Source organism: Solanum dulcamara, chromosome 5, assembly GCF_947179165.1.
Source record: "Solanum dulcamara chromosome 5, daSolDulc1.2, whole genome shotgun sequence".
In the NCBI taxonomy this organism is placed as follows: Eukaryota; Viridiplantae; Streptophyta; class Magnoliopsida; order Solanales; family Solanaceae; genus Solanum; species Solanum dulcamara.
Window position 1 is genome coordinate 77,548,524 of NC_077241.1, and position 17,123 is coordinate 77,565,646.

The 17,123-nt window shown below is 34.0% G+C and overlaps 2 protein-coding genes across 9 annotated transcripts; one reads left to right on the forward strand and one right to left on the reverse strand.

The window, feature by feature from the left end:
• Positions 1-261: 261 nt before the first annotated feature.
• Positions 262-8,587, reverse strand: LOC129890031 (glutathione S-transferase T1-like). 2 transcript variants are annotated; one of them, XM_055965520.1, is made up of 8 exons: positions 8,483-8,571; positions 4,126-4,276; positions 3,783-3,856; positions 3,598-3,658; positions 2,217-2,270; positions 1,954-2,033; positions 1,234-1,439; positions 262-814 (listed from the first exon to the last, which is right to left on the reverse strand). In XM_055965520.1, exons 2-8 carry the CDS (start codon positions 4,188-4,190, stop codon positions 620-622), a joined length of 735 nt encoding a protein of 244 aa, XP_055821495.1. In that variant the 5' UTR covers positions 4,191-4,276; positions 8,483-8,571; the 3' UTR covers positions 262-619. The 2 variants fall into 2 exon arrangements, with proteins under 2 accessions (XP_055821495.1, XP_055821496.1); XM_055965521.1 differs by lacking the exon at positions 4,126-4,276 and having other exon boundaries at positions 8,483-8,587.
• A 1,247-nt stretch (positions 8,588-9,834) lies between these two features.
• On the forward strand, positions 9,835-17,099 carry LOC129890035 (phosphopantothenoylcysteine decarboxylase-like). Of its 7 annotated transcripts, none has more exons than XM_055965535.1 (6): positions 9,835-9,965; positions 10,095-10,136; positions 10,283-10,359; positions 11,079-11,167; positions 15,825-16,171; positions 16,590-17,099. In XM_055965535.1, the coding sequence occupies exons 5-6, from the start codon at positions 15,836-15,838 to the stop codon at positions 16,881-16,883; spliced, it is 630 nt and encodes a 209-aa protein (XP_055821510.1). In that variant the 5' UTR covers positions 9,835-9,965; positions 10,095-10,136; positions 10,283-10,359; positions 11,079-11,167; positions 15,825-15,835; the 3' UTR covers positions 16,884-17,099. The 7 variants fall into 7 exon arrangements, with proteins under 7 accessions (XP_055821510.1, XP_055821513.1, XP_055821508.1 ...); XM_055965538.1 differs by having other exon boundaries at positions 10,283-10,307; XM_055965533.1 differs by having other exon boundaries at positions 10,095-10,359.
• Positions 17,100-17,123: the final 24 nt, after the last annotated feature.

Sequence of the window (17,123 nt, forward strand, 5' to 3'; positions counted from 1 at the left end):
CAACTATATCTCATGGAAATGGAGTTGCATAGCAATTTGCTTGCTAGTTGATAATTTGATTGGCAGTATTTTCATAGCTAATGATCTTTTTGTTTCAATAGTTTTGATGTTCGAGACAGTTTGTGCACGCCTCAATTAATTTCATGAGATAGGTACATGTTATCTCCACCAACATACGTACCAAATAAATCTGTCCAGCATGACTTGAATCGAAGGGACCTGAGACCTCATGGTTCCACTTTATAGATCAGTAAAATCATATAATTTAAACAGTGAAGAAATAACATATCTGTTGCCAATATTAAGCAACACTCAGCTTGCCTGATTACATATTGTATGCACCAGGATTAGCATACTGTGCACTTATTTTATGAATACAAATACAACAACAACAAACCCAGTGTGATGTCTGGGGAAAAAGAAGTTTGGGAAATACAAGAGTGCAAAAGCGATGATGAAAATACCGAGGAAAAGGAAAGCATCTAAAGCAAAATAATAGCAGAAAAGCTCGGACCAGAATTCTCTTCCTGATCAGCTTTAAATAGATAGACAGTGTACAAGAAACAATCATCCGCAATGCTGTGAGCATAATGCAGCGTCTGGTTTCCTAACTGCTTTGTCACATCTTCGAGTGCAGGACAGGTTTTCTGCCTGATTGAGTAATTCTTTGCTTTTGCAACTTCTCTTTAACTTTGTAGAGCGTTAAGTGTACTTCTTCGAAATGAGGTTCCATGACATTCTTCGTATCATCAAGCCACTTCAGAACTCTTTTGAATGGGCCTAATATCCGCTCACGATCCTTCTCATCCAGAGCCTAAATTCAGCAGAAAAAAAAGTTTTTCTACAGGACCTCTGAATCAAATGCATTCAGTTGATAAGACTTCTATCCTAAGATAAAATCACAACCGAGACAAATCATCGTTTCATCATTAGCTATACTAGTAATGACTATATAGAAGCAAATGACTGGCTGACTGAAACGACACATACAGGATGATTACCTCTTCGTGTTTTGGAATAGGGAATTTTAAGGGCATTCGTCATTTTACCATATGTATTACTATTCAACTCCACTGGACATTTATACGAGCTGATGGAGAGAAAAGCAACATTTAACATAGTTCTGAATTGAGGCAAGCTTGTTCTAAATAATGTCCGAAGCAACAGACAATTATGCTTTGAATCAAAAGATTATAAAGCAACAGCAGAAAAAAAAAGGGAAAATCTCTTTACCTCAAGTTGCATAATCTCGCACGCTAAGCTAAGATCTGCAATTGAAGGTTGGTTACTCCCAAGCAAAAACCGTCCTTTTTCCTGGAGCCAAACAGACTCTATCGTTGCAAGAGCTGCTATAAGGTTCTTCTCAGTTCTTGCTGCTGCTTTTGAATTCAAAGGCAACCCAACACTAGGAGCAAGAACAGAATAAAAGACATATGAACCTGAAAACAGAAGCGGTTCTTGAGGAAAGTGTTGAAAATAGCTAAAAGGAGAGGCATATCAACAAGTAGTAATCACAAAATGCTGCAGAAGAAATCACTTTTATCATAATTAGTCACCGTCATTGTTGGAAAAACAGTCACCATCATAATCGACTAGACTTACAACTAGAGTTTTGACATAGGGCAATTGTTTCAATTACAAGAAATAGCTACTAAAATGTAAAGACAGTAAGAAACTCGCAGACTTGCAAAGAGTCTTGATTAGGTAGTAGCCAGAATCTTAACAAAGAGCATTATAACATGCATGTTGCTCTTCTTTCGAACTGATCATATAAACAAATTTCCCTGGTTAATCTCATTTTAGGATAAAAATTTAACTCAGATGCTGACTTAACCTTTACAATTTTGTTGTCGAAGTTCTCCCAAAATCCCAAGATTCACCATTAAATTAATTCAAGCAAGATATCACATTCCAACTGGAAACTAAAATAATCACAATCTCTGATATAAGCACCTGGACCGCGGGGGAAGGTAGTACGATGCCAATCCAACACAGATTCGACCTTTGCTCTTTTGTATAAATCAGCTGGATACCTTCAATAGGACGGTTTAAGAAACAAGAGATGTTAAGTGCAGAAAAGATCGATTCATAATTCATATTGTCATGTACTCATTGTCAAGCACAAGAGCTTTAAAGATTATTCATTGTCATTACCATGATTAAAAAGAACATTCAATTCAGGTATATATTGAAAAACCTGAAGTTGCTGAACTTACCAATGATCTGCAATCCGTGGAAATGCACAAGCCAGGTATCTAAGAATTGCATGACTGCAAACACAAAAGTAGGTTAACTAAAATTTTACATGTTATCAAAGTCATAAATTACTCTATCTGAAATTCAGCAAAAGATCAAAAAAAAAAAGTCCAGCCTTATATCACCGCGAAAAAATTATGGAAAAAGGGACAAACTTAACCCTGAACAATGTGAAATGGAAAAAACTTGCCCTCACATTAGTAGTTAGGGTCAAATATGTCTTCGCTGTTATTAAAATGGCTAAATTTGCCCTTATTCTCGAACAACATAAGCTTATCACATGGTGATGCCATTAAGGATCAACTTTTTTATAACGAAAGGAAAATTTGACCAGTCTTCTTAAATTTGAGTTTTTAATTAACTTTTTGTTCCTCCTTCCTCACTCCCATCCACTAACTCTACCACCAATCACCTTTCTTCCTCGTAGTCTCTCCCCACCACCACTGTCATAATTTTCTCTTCCCTTTTTCTTTCTCTTTCTCTTTCTCTCTCCCCACCACCTCCACCACCACGTGAAAATGCGCTATAGAATACTATTTTAATGTAGGTGTATAGCCGCACAGGGGTCAAAGAAGGAAGAAATGTTGATTGGATGTAGAGGTAGAGGTAGAGGTGGGGAGAGAGAAAGGAGAACTTAAAAAAACTCAAAATTAGGAAGGGGGTCAAATTTGCCTCTAAACTATGCAAAAGGTTCAAATTTACCCTTCGTTTAAAAAATTAATCCTTTTTTTTATAAGGACTTACAAAAGTTAATCCTTGAATGCAGGACACGTGGCATCACCGGTTCCTAAGCTTCCGTCTTTAGAAAATAAGGGCAAATTTAACCCATTTTAGTAATGGTGAGGGCATATTTGACCCAAACTATTAACGAAGGGAAAATTTGTTTCATTTCGCATAATTTAGGGGCAAATTTAACCCTTTGCCCAAAAATTATTTAACATACTTGTTTCCACAGGCATTGTCTATGGTAGTTTCTTGTGTCCCCATAGGGCTAGCACAATACATATAAGCTTTTATTAACATTTCTAAACTTAACAGTGTGAGAATTTTCTAATTTTGCCTTTTGTAGTAGATATGCACCGGAGAAAACATAAAACTATGAAAGTTAGCGAGATATACAACTAATAATGATATTGACAATGTTTTCAAGATATAACTGTATGAGTATTATCTAATTAAGCTTAGGATGTATGCAACATATATAACGAAGATATAACAGTATGAGTATTTTTCGAATTAAGCTTAGGATGCATGCAACATATATATACAGCGAAAAAAAAAAAGACATTGATAAAGTTGCAATATAGGAAAATGCTAAATGTCAGTTGAAGATGAAATTACCTTTCGGAAAGCTTGAATCTTCCATCCATTATAGCTGGTATTTGCTGGATAGGGTTAATTTCTGAAGACGAATTCAGAGGAAACTATTGAAATGATGTTGAAAATTAAGAAAACAAACAACAAAACAACAAAAACCATAAGTTTACATGTCCAAAAACTTACAGTTTATTAACAAAAATACAAACCTCGATATTCAGCAGACAATTGCTGGCGTTTGGAGAGACGTATGTAAACCTCCTCAAACTCTATTCCATTTAACCTTTTAGGGAAAATAATCATAACCATTAAAAACTCCATTTTGAGCTTTGAAATTATAAGAACAGAATTATGAATATTCAAAGAAATCAAAAAACAAATCTTCCTTCATCCTAAACACATCTACTTCTAACAAATACAAATAAAAGTGTTCAAACAAACTATAACCAGAGTCAGATCCAATTATTTGATTGAATCTTTTTGTAAAATAAAATCATTAAAACTATAGAAAAATGAAAGGTAATTCAAAGAAAACAAGAAAAAATTGCTTACTTGCAGAAGATGATAACTTCCCGACAAGATTGGGACAAACGATCAACGTATAATTTCAATGTCATCTGTTTCAAATTTTCCTTTTTGAGAAATCGCTTTCTAATTTTCAGATTGTATAATGGAGATACGCTGCTGCTGCTGCTGCAGTCAACTGGGGGTGCGTGAATTGGTGAGAAAAAGCCCAAACAACAGCAACATATTGAGGTAAGTATAAGATATCTTATCACTAACTCGTAGTTAGAGACGCTATTTTCGTAAGATTCTTTACTCAAAGCGGACAAAAATAATATATGTAGCATAATAAAAAATAAAAAAAATAAAAAATACAAAATTTACAAGAAGAGAACAATAACAATAGCAAAGTATTGCGATAATCAAAGGCAATAGCAATATAACTATAAATGCAAGTCTAGACCTAAGACCACCCTAAACTGACACACAGCAAGACACAATTCTATTTCTACTAACCTTCTATCCTAATCCGCGACCTCCATTTTTTTTTATTTAATGTCATGTCCTCGGTAATATGGAGTAGCACCATATCTTGTCTAATCACCTCTCTCCAATACTTTTTCGGTCTACCCCTACTCCTCCACATAGCCCCCAAATCCAACCGCTCGCACCTCCTAACTGGGGCGTCGACACCCCTCCTCTGCACATGCCCAAACTATCTCAGTCTCGCTTTCATCTTGTAGACCACATATGCCGCTTCCACCTTCTCCCAAATAACCTCATTCCAGGTTTTATCATTCCTAGTGTGTACGCACATCCATCTTAGCATCCAGTGAAAAAAAAACCCTAATAGTCCCTTATTTTTGAGTTAAAGACTCAAATTCATCCTTGAATTTTCACATGGAGTATTAATAGCCCCTCATGTTTGCAATATTGGTGCACTGTTGGTCCTCCCCAAACTTTTGCCTATTTTTTAACATTGATTTTGTCTACAATTTCATGTATGAAATGTTCAATTATCTTTTTATATATTTAGTAGAAATAATAATTTAATGTAAGAGAAGGTGAGAAGAAAAATATCTTGTTCTGTTTAGTAGAAATATTATTGCAACTATAATTCGAGAGGTTCATCACGTCGATTTCACGTGCAATAGTACAATTTTTTTTCTTGCAATGTCATATGCCAATATTTTCTTAGTTTAGCTACAATAATATTCCTTCTAAACAGGATAATGTGTTCTTCTTCTCACCTTCTCTCACATGGAGTTATTATTATTACTAAATATATATAAAAATATGATTGATCATTCCATACATAAAATTTTGGACAAAATTAATTTAAAAAATAGGCAAAAGTTTGAGGGAGGACTAAAAGTGCACCAATATGGCAAACATGAAGGACTATTAGTCCTCTATGTAAAAATTTAAGAATGACTTTGAGTCTTAATCCAAAGATAATGGACTATTTTGGACTTTTTCTCGTGAATTGGTCACTTTTTTGTCCAGTTTATAATTTTAATAAAAAAATATTGGCCTTATTTTTTATTTTTATATAGTGGAATTCAATTTCATTATTTATGTGGAGGTTGAATTGTAATGGTGAAGGTTCAAATTTTAGAAATTTATAAAGTTTTTCTTAAAAAAAAAAATCCCGGATAATATGAGTAAATTAATATTAAATAATTATTTTGTTACGTATCAATAATGAAAGAATTCTACTTGTAAAAAAATCACATTCTATTAACATTGATTGATAATTTAATCAGACATCTTTCTATATATTGCAAATCATTTAACACTTGAGATTTAACAAAGCTTTTTTCTTTAATAATTCGGACTAACTTGCGCATACCTTAACTAATTCTAGGAGATATATATTATCTTCCACAGAGGAGGGCACAATATTAGTTAAGAGTAATACATTAGAAAATACAAAGCTGAAGTAGGCAGTAAGGAAAATGCACAGGTGAAGAGCTATTAGTTCACCTTGCAAATGACATTCTTCCACAAAATTCAAAACTCTTGGCTTCTCTGATTACATATTTTCAAAAATATCTTATGACTACAAATATACATAAAGAAAAAGGAAAACTCAGGATGCTGCGAGTATAATGCAGCATCTGCTTGACTCAAGAAAAGCGTTTTCAAAAACAGGTTTGTAAAATACAAGAGTGAAGAAGAAATGATGAAAATACCGAGGAAAGGGAAGTATTGAAAGCAAAATAACAGTAGGAAAGCTCGGACCAGAATTCTCTTCCTGATCAGCTTCAAAATACAGTGTGTACAAGAAACATTTATCCTAGATGCTTCATGGTGATGCTGCGAAAATAATGCGGCGTCTGGTTTCCTAATAGCTTTGTCACATCTTTGAGTGCAGGACAGGTTTTCTGTCCGATCGAGTAATTTTACTTCCGACAGTATTTCACTGTTTCTGGAACTTCTCTTTAATTTTGTAGAGGGTTAAGTGTACTTCTTCGAAATGAGGTGCCATGACATTCTTTGTATCATCAAGCCACTTCAGAACTCTCTTGAATGGACCTAATATCCGCTCACGATCCTTCTCATCCAGAACCTAAATTCAGCAGGAAAAACGGTTTTTCTATAAGACCTCAGAATCAAGTGCATTCAGTTGATAGACTTCTATCCTAAGATAGAACCACAACCCAGAGAAATCATCACTTTGTCATCAGCTATACTAGTAATGACTATTGAAATGATGTTGAAATTAAGAAACAAAATCAACCCCTTTTTCCAGGGAAATATAGAGTTGATAAAAAGACAAACCTTTGAATTCACGAGTCAAGTGCTGCCTTTTGGAGATATCTGTGTGGACCTCCTCAAAGTCTATTCCATTTAACCTTTTGGAAAATTATCAATTAAATCTCCACTTTGAGCTTCAAAACTAGAAACAGAATCAAGGATATCCAGAAGAACAAGAAAACTTTCTTCCCGTTCAACTTGCTAATAAAATTAAGCATTAACAACCCCGTTTTAAGTTTGGAATTCAAATAAAACAAGGAAACTTTCTCACCACTTAACTATTTGAAAAACGGAAAAGGGCCAAAAATGTCCTTGAATTATTGAAAAAAAAGCAGAGATACTAGCAAACCGGTTCAATTATGCCCTATCACGTTAACGGACTTCCAGGTCCGATGTATCCCTTCTTAAAACTTGTTTCTTTGCTAAGATGGGCTCCACCTTGGAAAAAATGGTACCTCACTTATTTCTTGTGTATTGTGCTTTCTCCTTCACGGGAAATATGTACCTTTTTTTGTTTTTGAGCTTTCTTCTCCATGGAAAGTTAAGAGCATATATGCATGCCATAATTGTTACTCTTAATAAAGAAGGATAAAAATTCATAAAAAAACTGGATTCAAATCTCAACGAAGAAAAAAAGGTGAGTTACATCTATCTAGTGTTTGGACGAGAACAATATTTATACTAGAAGAAGGTAGCAGATACTCATGAAATAGCTAAATTGCACGCAAATCGGCATTTTCACCTAGAGCATATGAATATCGCAGAAGTGATGGACAGATTAATCCACAAATTCGCAGAAGTTATTCAATATGTGTTAGCTATAATGCAAGGTTCATAAAAAAGAAATAAGTGGGATACCATTTTTTCCTAGGGTAGAGTCTATCTCAACAAAGAAAAAAGTTAAAGGGAGATACATCAGACCTGAAAGTCCGTTAACAGGATAGAGACATAATTGGATCAGTTTGCTAACACTGAGGGCATATCTATTCTATTCTAATTTCTAATAGTTCAGAAGAACCAAAATCCAAGTGAATGACATTTTTGTTCTATTTCCAATAGTTTAGGGGAATGTTTTTTTAGCCCTTTTTCATTTGGCTAATTAGTCATTAAAAGCTCCATTTTAGCTTTGTAATTAGAACAAATTTAAGAGTACAAAAAAAAAGGGGCAATCCAGTACACAAACCACCTCGCTTCACACAGTACACAAACCACCTCGCTTCACACAAGGTCCGGGAGTGTGATGTAATGAACTTAGCCTAATGCAAGCATTCATGAATGTTTCCTAGAGTCGAACATGTGATTTATAGTTGCCATATAAGAAACTAAAAAAAAACACTTCCTATCGATTAAACTTCTGGATCAATACCCAAAATACTACGAGCCTCTTTGGATGTACTTAGCTTATGGCTTATTAGTAGAAATCATAAGTTAGAAATCCTTATTTATAGCTTTACGTCGATAGAACTCCAATTTGAGCTTCAAAACTACTCCTACAAATATAATTAAGGTGTTCAAAAAAAATTCTATCCCATTTAAGCAGAGAAGGATCCAAGATTTAGTTTTTTAATACTGCATTTAATCATTAAAATCTCCATGATGAGCTTTCAAACTAGAAAAAATATTGAAGTTTTAAAGAAATGCTTACTTGCAGAATATGATAACTTCACGACAAGGATGTGAATAACGATCTCCGTATAATCTCAGCGTCATCTCTGTAATCTGCCACTACTTCAAGAATGAACTTAGCATCACAGTGAAGTCAACTGGAGAGGTATAGTGGTCAAATTAGGCTGCGGCCCAATTTAAAGATTTTCATTGAATGGTAGGAAATCACTTGTACGTATAATTTATTATTACGATACGAACGTATAAATTTATACGTGAAGATGGTATTTGTTGTTTCAATTTCCGGAATTTAAAGGAAAATTATATATAATAGATTTAATTGTGAAATTATTTACTTAAATTAAATCTAATTTAAATTATTGGATTGATGATTCAAACTATTTACCTTCTTACCTCAGTTTTTCCTATCTTATTTCACGCATGACGTTAATATCACTGCTATTATTTAATCTTTTGTGATACTGCATCGATATATTAAAACCATATTGCTATCATATAAGACTGAGTTTAATTCTTTATGATATTCCTCGGTATATTGATACCATATTGGTATCATATAAAATTGAGCTCTTTTTTTAAGAAATAAAAATGAAACAATTACGAAAAAATTATTAAAATCACAATCTTATTTATTAAACTCTAAATTAGTAGAAAATCTATTTTTTGTGATATTCCATGGATATACGAATTTTAAAATAAAAAGGGATATGAAAATAATAGAACATTTAAGGTTAAATATTTTTGGAAAAATTACTTGAGTGAATATTTTTTAATAAATAATTATTGGTTTTAGCGATACTTTTTATTTATTATCATCTACAACAATACATAACAATATTATGATAAATCTGTTGTTTTATCGGAAAAAGACGGTTTAAAATTAATTTCAACTTTTTACTGAAAAAATCAATTTTAGAAAAAGAAGAGTCGTCACTTAATTTTTTAAAGAAATTAAGAAAACTTAATTTAAAAGACCTTAACAGATTTAAGTCTTAAAAATTCAGAGAAAAAAGTACGGGATTTTTATTTCCACTTTGAAAAGGTGTTAAGCATTCAAAGTGATCGCTAACGCACGGTTATCCGACGATTTAAAAAATTATTTAACTAACTTTTGAAAATATTAAAAATGAATTATGCATACAATATAAATGTATTATAAGTATTTTAAAATATATTATACTTGTTTGATAAGAAATCGATACAATATTTTAGAAGTGTATTAAATTGTATGATAAATATATTATCCATAAATAAAACTTGTATTATATGTGTTTTATAAATTATTTTTTATAATATGTATTAAAACTATATTATACATATATTATTATAAGTATTCAGTCAGAATTTTTTTTTATAAATATTGATTTTGGAAGTTTATTCTGAGATAACTCTTCAAGCTTCAAAGAGTGGGTTCTATGTGCTCCGAAAATTCTGATCCAGCCTATGCTCGAAGGCATCAATCAAGCCATATATTCTACGATCTCGCTCATCTAAGGCCGATTGTAAGTTTCCCAATATTTTTCCTGATTGTTGGTTGAGCCCAAGTTGTTCTTGGGCCAGAAATTAAAGGCTTTTTGGGAAAAGCTATTAAAGCACATTTTTTCTCCTTTGTTTATCCCGCCCTTTGAAAGACACCGGACTCCGATCACCGTCGCCGGACTATGCCGGAGCAAGTGAGTTTCAAAAAATTTAAGCTGAAGTCATAGAAAACCTTTCTTCTTCCGCTTAGCAATTATACTTTTTTTACTTTCTCCACATACTGTTCTTCCCATTTTTTTCTGCAATTCATGGTACTTGCTACTGTTTATCTCTGCTACAGATCTCAATCAAGTGAGCTAAGATAGGTAAACATAACAACTTTTGCTTATAAATTTATTGAAGCCTTTGCTCAATTAGGTAAATTTCTACTCAGTGCTTCATTTTTTTAGCTTTTCAATTTTGGAGTTAACGTCTTTTTAATCTCGTGTAATTTCTATGTTTAATTATGCAATAGTGATAATTGGTCTTCTAAGATTAAGCAACAATTCATTCTTCAGTGGAATGTTATCTGTTACAAAAAAAAAAAACCAATTCCCACAACTCAATTCCAGCATATACCAAATGCCCACCACACCAATTCTAATTCCCACCAACTCAATTCTCAACACAACATATACATACACCAATTTCCCAATTCCCAAACACTACAACAGCATATCGGTCTTCTTCCTCAACAAACCCCCAAACAGTACGCTAGCCGTTTCCTACCTGCGTTTTGTCTTTGGCTTGCGAGATTGAGCCACGTAGTGGCTTCGAGAAGCTTCTATTCAATCCTAGCCGTTCACCTCGCTTAGGATTGGTCCCAATCTGTTGAAGAATTAGTATTTTGGGACTGGAATATGGGATATTCCTTATTTCGAATTTTGAATTCTATCCCAAAAATTCCCAAAATTCCTATTGCTTTTTCCCCCAAATCCTTTCCTACTTAAACCCCTCATTCACTGTTGGAAGGGGTTCTTGGCTGATTTTTTTTTTGAGAGAATAGCAATCTAAGCTAGAAAGAGTGCTTTTACAGATTCGGGTCTATAGAAAGGAAATCGTAAGTCTAAATTTTGTTTTCTCTTTTGGTCTGTTAGTCATTCCCCGGAGGCTTTGCCAGAGTCCATTTTTGGTGGTGGAATCGTCTCTAGCCAACTCGAGTTCTCAGTTTGCTTCCCAAAAAGAGGTAAACTCTTCTTAGCTTTCTGATTGATTCCAGTTTCTTTATTTATTTTTCGTTTATGTGTTGTTGAGAGTATGAATCTGGTGGTATTGATGAATATTAGTTAGAAATTGTTCTTCCATTCTATCTACCGTTAGTTCCTTTGTTATTATAGTCTTTCACTTCCTTAGTTTTATTCTTGTTAAATATTGAAGATTTGAAGTCTTCGAATTGATATTTCATTTCTGTCTGACACATCTTCCTAATAAATATCGAACTAGTTTCAATATTGATTTTAGCTACTGGTTCCTAACATGTTCTATTCTGCATTTTTTTTGAATCAGCTATTGTTAAACTTCTATCTAGCTCGTTAGATTCTCATGGCTTACCTCTTGATGTTATTAGCTTGAGTTCAATCCGGTCATGAGCAGTTCAATGATTATGCAGTTCCTTATAACATGATCATGTCCTTTTAAGTTTATATTCCAGATTATAGTCTGCTCAAGTTCATGGCTGTTTGTTCCCTCTGTCTTAATCTTATCATTCCGTTTTAGGCTCAATTCATGTTCACTTGGTCTAGTTTTGCTTCGGATTTTATCATTTGAATCTTGCCATACCTCTGTTGTGTGTTTGAAGCTCTCTTTGCTTGTATACTCTTCTCTGCTAATTTTTTTTTCATTGACGGGGTTATTAATGACAAATATTTGCCCTATTACTTTAAAATCTGCCTAGTTCGAGCATGTTTTCTTTTCTCCTCAAGTTTATTTTGATTCCAAACTGTTCTGCCCACTCTATGCTTGATTTTAGTTGAACCTATCTCCATATTGAATCAAAGAAAGCATAGTTTAGTTGCTTAGAGTTGTTGTAATCTGTGGCACGATTTAAGTGTTCATATTGGCAGCAATCTGGTTCATTTAGTTTCAACATCTGATGCCAATATGTTGTCTTTGTTGGTATTGTTCTGGTTCAAAATTTGATGTATTGGTTAGCATAAATCTGGAAGCTATAATGTTACTGTCCAGATCTCTTCTTCGTTGCTTATTAAGTTATGACAATTTATAATTGTTTGAGCGTGAATCGGCTTGTAAAATTGTACTGTGTTTATATTGCTGATTTATTTTAGTTCTATGATCTCATTCTGTCCTGTTTAGTTGAAAGCTGCCGTGTTTATAATTTGATGTAGTTCGAATGAAATTTGATAATTTTGGCCTAGTTTCTATTCAAACTCCCAGTGAATGTTTAATCAGATGGTACCTCTCAAGTGTTTTCAGTTCTTCTTTGTCGTAACTTGAGTGATAATTATTTCCAGTTTCCAAAGGTCTTCGTCTTGCACATGTTAATTTGGTTTAGAATCTGTTCTCTTATGATAATGCATATTAGCCTGCTATTGTTTAGATTTCATGTTATTAAGATATTAAGATCATATGTTTGGCTTTTTTGATCTCTTTAAAGTGAGAATATATAAATTGTTATTGTGAACCAATACCAGTTTAATTCTAATCAGAATTAAGATATACGCACGGTAATATATAAATTTATACACATATATATATATATATCTCATTGAATTGTGCTAAGTGATGCGATTTGGTTTCATGCATGTGTTGGTGGGAGGTAGCACTTACCCGTAGATTTAGTCGAATTATTTCTATCCTTCTTTGTGTGCAACATTCTCCTGCGCTAGGTTTCTCTACTTTCTAGTTATCTTCTTCTAGCTCCAGTTATGCTTCTTCTACTTCTTCTTCTACTCCTTATCTTCTCTTTTCTGTTATGATATTGCTGTCTGCAACTTCTTTTTCTTTCTCTTATCTGTTGCTGCTGTCGCAGTTTTTTTCTTTTTTCTCTTCTTCTCTTAGTGTTTCTCTGCTTTGTTTTTAGCGCTCTCTGATGTGTTCAGCTTATTTTATTACTTCTTTGTCTTTTTTTCACTTAAGTAATTAAATTGAATTTTTAAATTATTCTATTTCCTTCTTCTTCTTTTTTCAGTTTGTTAATCTAATTGAAATGTATTTGTTTATACAAGCTAATAGATACTCTCTACTGTTTTTCTTCAGTAGGTATGCTACTGTTTTATTTTTTCATGTGCTCTCTATTTTCTTCAGTAGTTTGAGAAATTCTTAGCTGTGTTTGATTTTTTTTTCTCTTATGACTATTGAGTTCCTTTCAGTTTAGTTATTTTACTTATCTGTGCAAGGTTTATCTTCGCTTCTCGCTTTAAGCAATGCAGATCCTTCATGCAGTTGGAATGCCTGAGACCACTTTTAGCCTTGCTTCTCTGGCTACTGCTCCGGCTAAGGCTTTCTTTCCGCTTTGACTTGCCTTCCTTATCTTTCAATCTGGACTTGCATGTGTTCCATGACTATTTCGAGTGATTGCTGCTATCTGGCTTGAGTTAGAGTCGCCTTTTTCCGCTTTGCGCTTCCAAAAACACTGATATAGCCTGTCCCACTAGTTTGGTATTGACATCCTGCTGATTATTGATTGGTTGATCCTCTTTTTTCTTTTTCTGTTTTTGGGGGGAGGGGGGTATGAGCTCTCTCTTCTCGCCACCTCCTTCCAAAATTTAAGAAAAAAGAGAATGTGCCTTGGGAGTGAATTCTGATGTATTTAAAACTAAATAAATGAGTGATTGTGTGGTTCTGTGTGTGTGTGTCAGAGAGAGATAGAGACAGATGAAATTAGTGAAGTGTTTTAGAGAGAGAGACTGATGAAATTACTTAAGTGTTTTGAAACAACATATAGATTAAAAAGAAGCAACAATACCACATGCTATTTGGTGAACAATTTGGATAGAAAGAATAGCAGAATTCTTGAAGGCAACAAGAGAAGCATACTTAGTCTTAAGTTTAGAGCCTTTGCTAGTTTTATGGTGCAACCTGATCTTTGCACTCGATGTAGATGCCATGTTAGATATGATTGTTTCGATTTGCAGAACTTGTAACTGTGTTTTTTGATGCACTAGCTTTAGTATTCATCCATCTTATAACTACCTTATCTGGATACATGAAAAAATAAAAGAAGCAACAAAGAAATAAATAGATGATTAATATGGCCTAACCAAAATAAGTTGGACGTGAGGTATTGTTGATTAAACTAAGTAGATTCTTTGAAAAATCAAATTCTTGAGTACATATGCAGGGAGGTTTTCCCATGTGACTTCACAATCTTCTCTAATATGCAGAGTTGGAAGTGTATCATTTTTGATGCACTAGCTTTAGTATTCATCCATCTTATAACTACCTTATCTGGATACATGAAAAAATAAAAGAAGCAACAAAGAAATAAATAGATGATTAAGATGGCCTAACCAAAATAAGTTGGACGTGAGGTATTGTTGATTAAACTAAGTAGATTCTTTGAAAAATCAAATTCTTGAGTACATATGCAGGGAGGTTTTCCCATGTGACTTCACAATCTTCTCTAATATGCAGAGTTGGAAGTGTATCATTTTTGATGCACTAGCTTTAGTATTCATCCATCTTATAACTACCTTATCTGGATACATGAAAAAATAAAAGAAGCAACAAAGAAATAAATAGATGATTAAGATGGCCTAACCAAAATAAGTTGGACGTGAGGTATTGTTGATTAAACTAAGTAGATTCTTTGAAAAATCAAATTCTTGAGTACATATGCAGGGAGGTTTTCCCATGTGACTTCACAATCTTCTCTAATATGCAGAGTTGGAAGTGTATCATTTTATATTAATGTTTCTCTTTCTCAATGACTAATTTATTAGACACACTACATATTATGGATGGGTCATGTCTTTTTTTCCCCTCAATCGATACTGTCCTTTTGTCTTCTCTTATCCTAATGTGTTGGGGTGGGTGTTCTTGAAAACTTGTCCGTTTCTAGAAAAAAAGGTAATAAAAGGAAACACGTTGTTGATAAACCTATTGCCAATGCCGATTTTTTTATTATGGCCTTGGACTAGAAGAGATTGGGCCATGAAATTCAAGTAAGATTTCCAGAATTAGCCTTTTGAGCTATAGGTCATCACAAAGTATTTGCCAAGCCCATAACACTTAAGAAAGAAACTGATGGTGATAACTTGGATTCAATCCATGAAGCATCAAGACAAGTTTGAAGCTCACCTTCTTAGATGAGAAATCTAGAATTACCGTGATGGTAGGAAAGTTACAGCCTTTGATCAAATTTTAGAAGGTTGTTACGGTCAATGACTTGGTCCACAACTAGTTCTCTACAAGAATGGGCACATCAGTTGGAACTTCCAGTAAAACATGACGATGTGACCCTAGGTAAAGAGAAGATTAGCTAAGCTTAGGTTAGTTTTACTCAAGCGGAGGGCTATTTCAGCAGAATGAAAGACCAGCAATCCAATTTAGCAAATTAAGGACCAATTAACCAGTTCAGTAGAGCAACATGAACAGTAAGCAAGTCCAAATCCTTGAAACTACATCAGCTGATCATCTGTTGGCCAACTGTTTTTTGATGTTCGTGAAGAGTTAGGGTTAAAATGGGTTTGAGAAATTAAGATAAGCATGGATTTGACCCCACCTAGGGTGAGTTAAGTCCAAAGAGTTATGATTGTGAAGCAAGTTGCCAGGGGATGTTCTCTTTCTTATCTACTGCTGGCATTCCCCTTAGTTGCACGCATGTACAATTACTTGTATCTTTCTATTGGTGCAGTAAAGAATCCTTTTTTTCTGTTTCACAGGTTAGGTTGATATGGAGCCTGTGACTTCAGAGATGGAACCGGTTCAGATAAACAGTGCACCTAGGAGACCTCGTATTCTGCTTGCAGCGAGTGGAAGTGTGGCTGCTATTAAGTTTGCCAATCTATGTCGTTGTTTTTCTGAATGGGCAGAAGTTAAAGCAGTTGCAACAAAACCTTCTCTTCATTTCATAGACAAAGCTTCACTTCCGAAAGATGTCATTCTTTATACTGACGAGGAGGAATGGTCCACTTGGAAGAAGATTGGTGATAGTGTGCTACACATTGAGCTCCGCAGGTGGGCTGATATTATGGTTATTGCCCCTTTGTCAGCAAACACACTTGGGAAGGTGATGTATCATTCCACGGTTTTATTCCTGAATTTTCTTTTCATGTAACACTCATTCTGCCTCAAAAATACAATTTATTCCCTTATCCTAGTAGGTTACAGTAATATCGGATGGTCTTCAAAGCTTAAAATAGGGAGTGAAAAGATAATTTTATTGAAGATATGATAAAATTGGCTTATCCTGAAAGATTTTGGTAGCATGAGTGGCGGAATTCTTTATAAAATGGACTATCAACAATGTTAAACATACTAGCTGAACATGTCCATGATGGAAGGTTAACATTAAGAAAGACACCAATTCAATTCCCCACATCATGAAAAAGAATTTGTGGTATTATGGTTTATAAGTTGTTTTATGTTATTAGCTTACATTGTGTTCTACTTTGCAAATAAGCTGACATATGCCTTCTGTAGTGTAGATTGCTGGTGGACTATGTGATAACTTGTTAACCTGCATCGTACGAGCATGGGACTACAATAAACCCCTTTTTGTGGCACCAGCCATGAATACATTGATGTGGAATAATCCATTCACAGAACGACACCTTATGGTCATTGATGAGCTTGGAATCTCTCTCATACCACCAGTTTCAAAGAGACTAGCTTGTGGAGATTATGGAAATGGAGCAATGGCTGAACCCTCTCTCATCTACTCAACTGTAAGACTCTTCTATGAGTCACGGTCACAATCAGGTGGCATCAACATGGCGTGATCCACAGATCATTAAATTTTATTTGTTGGTTTGTACAAGTGATAGAAATTGTTGAAATTCAGGAGCTGGAGCAATGTTACTTAGCATACACCAGTTGTGTTTATTTTTCTCCTAAATTTCATCACCTACCTAGTGTCTGTTTGTATCCAAGAGCTAACTTTCAATCAAGGTTCACGTTCATCCTAGTCAATTGAATGAGAATATTATGCAACTCTATATAGTAACTGTTGCTAATTATGT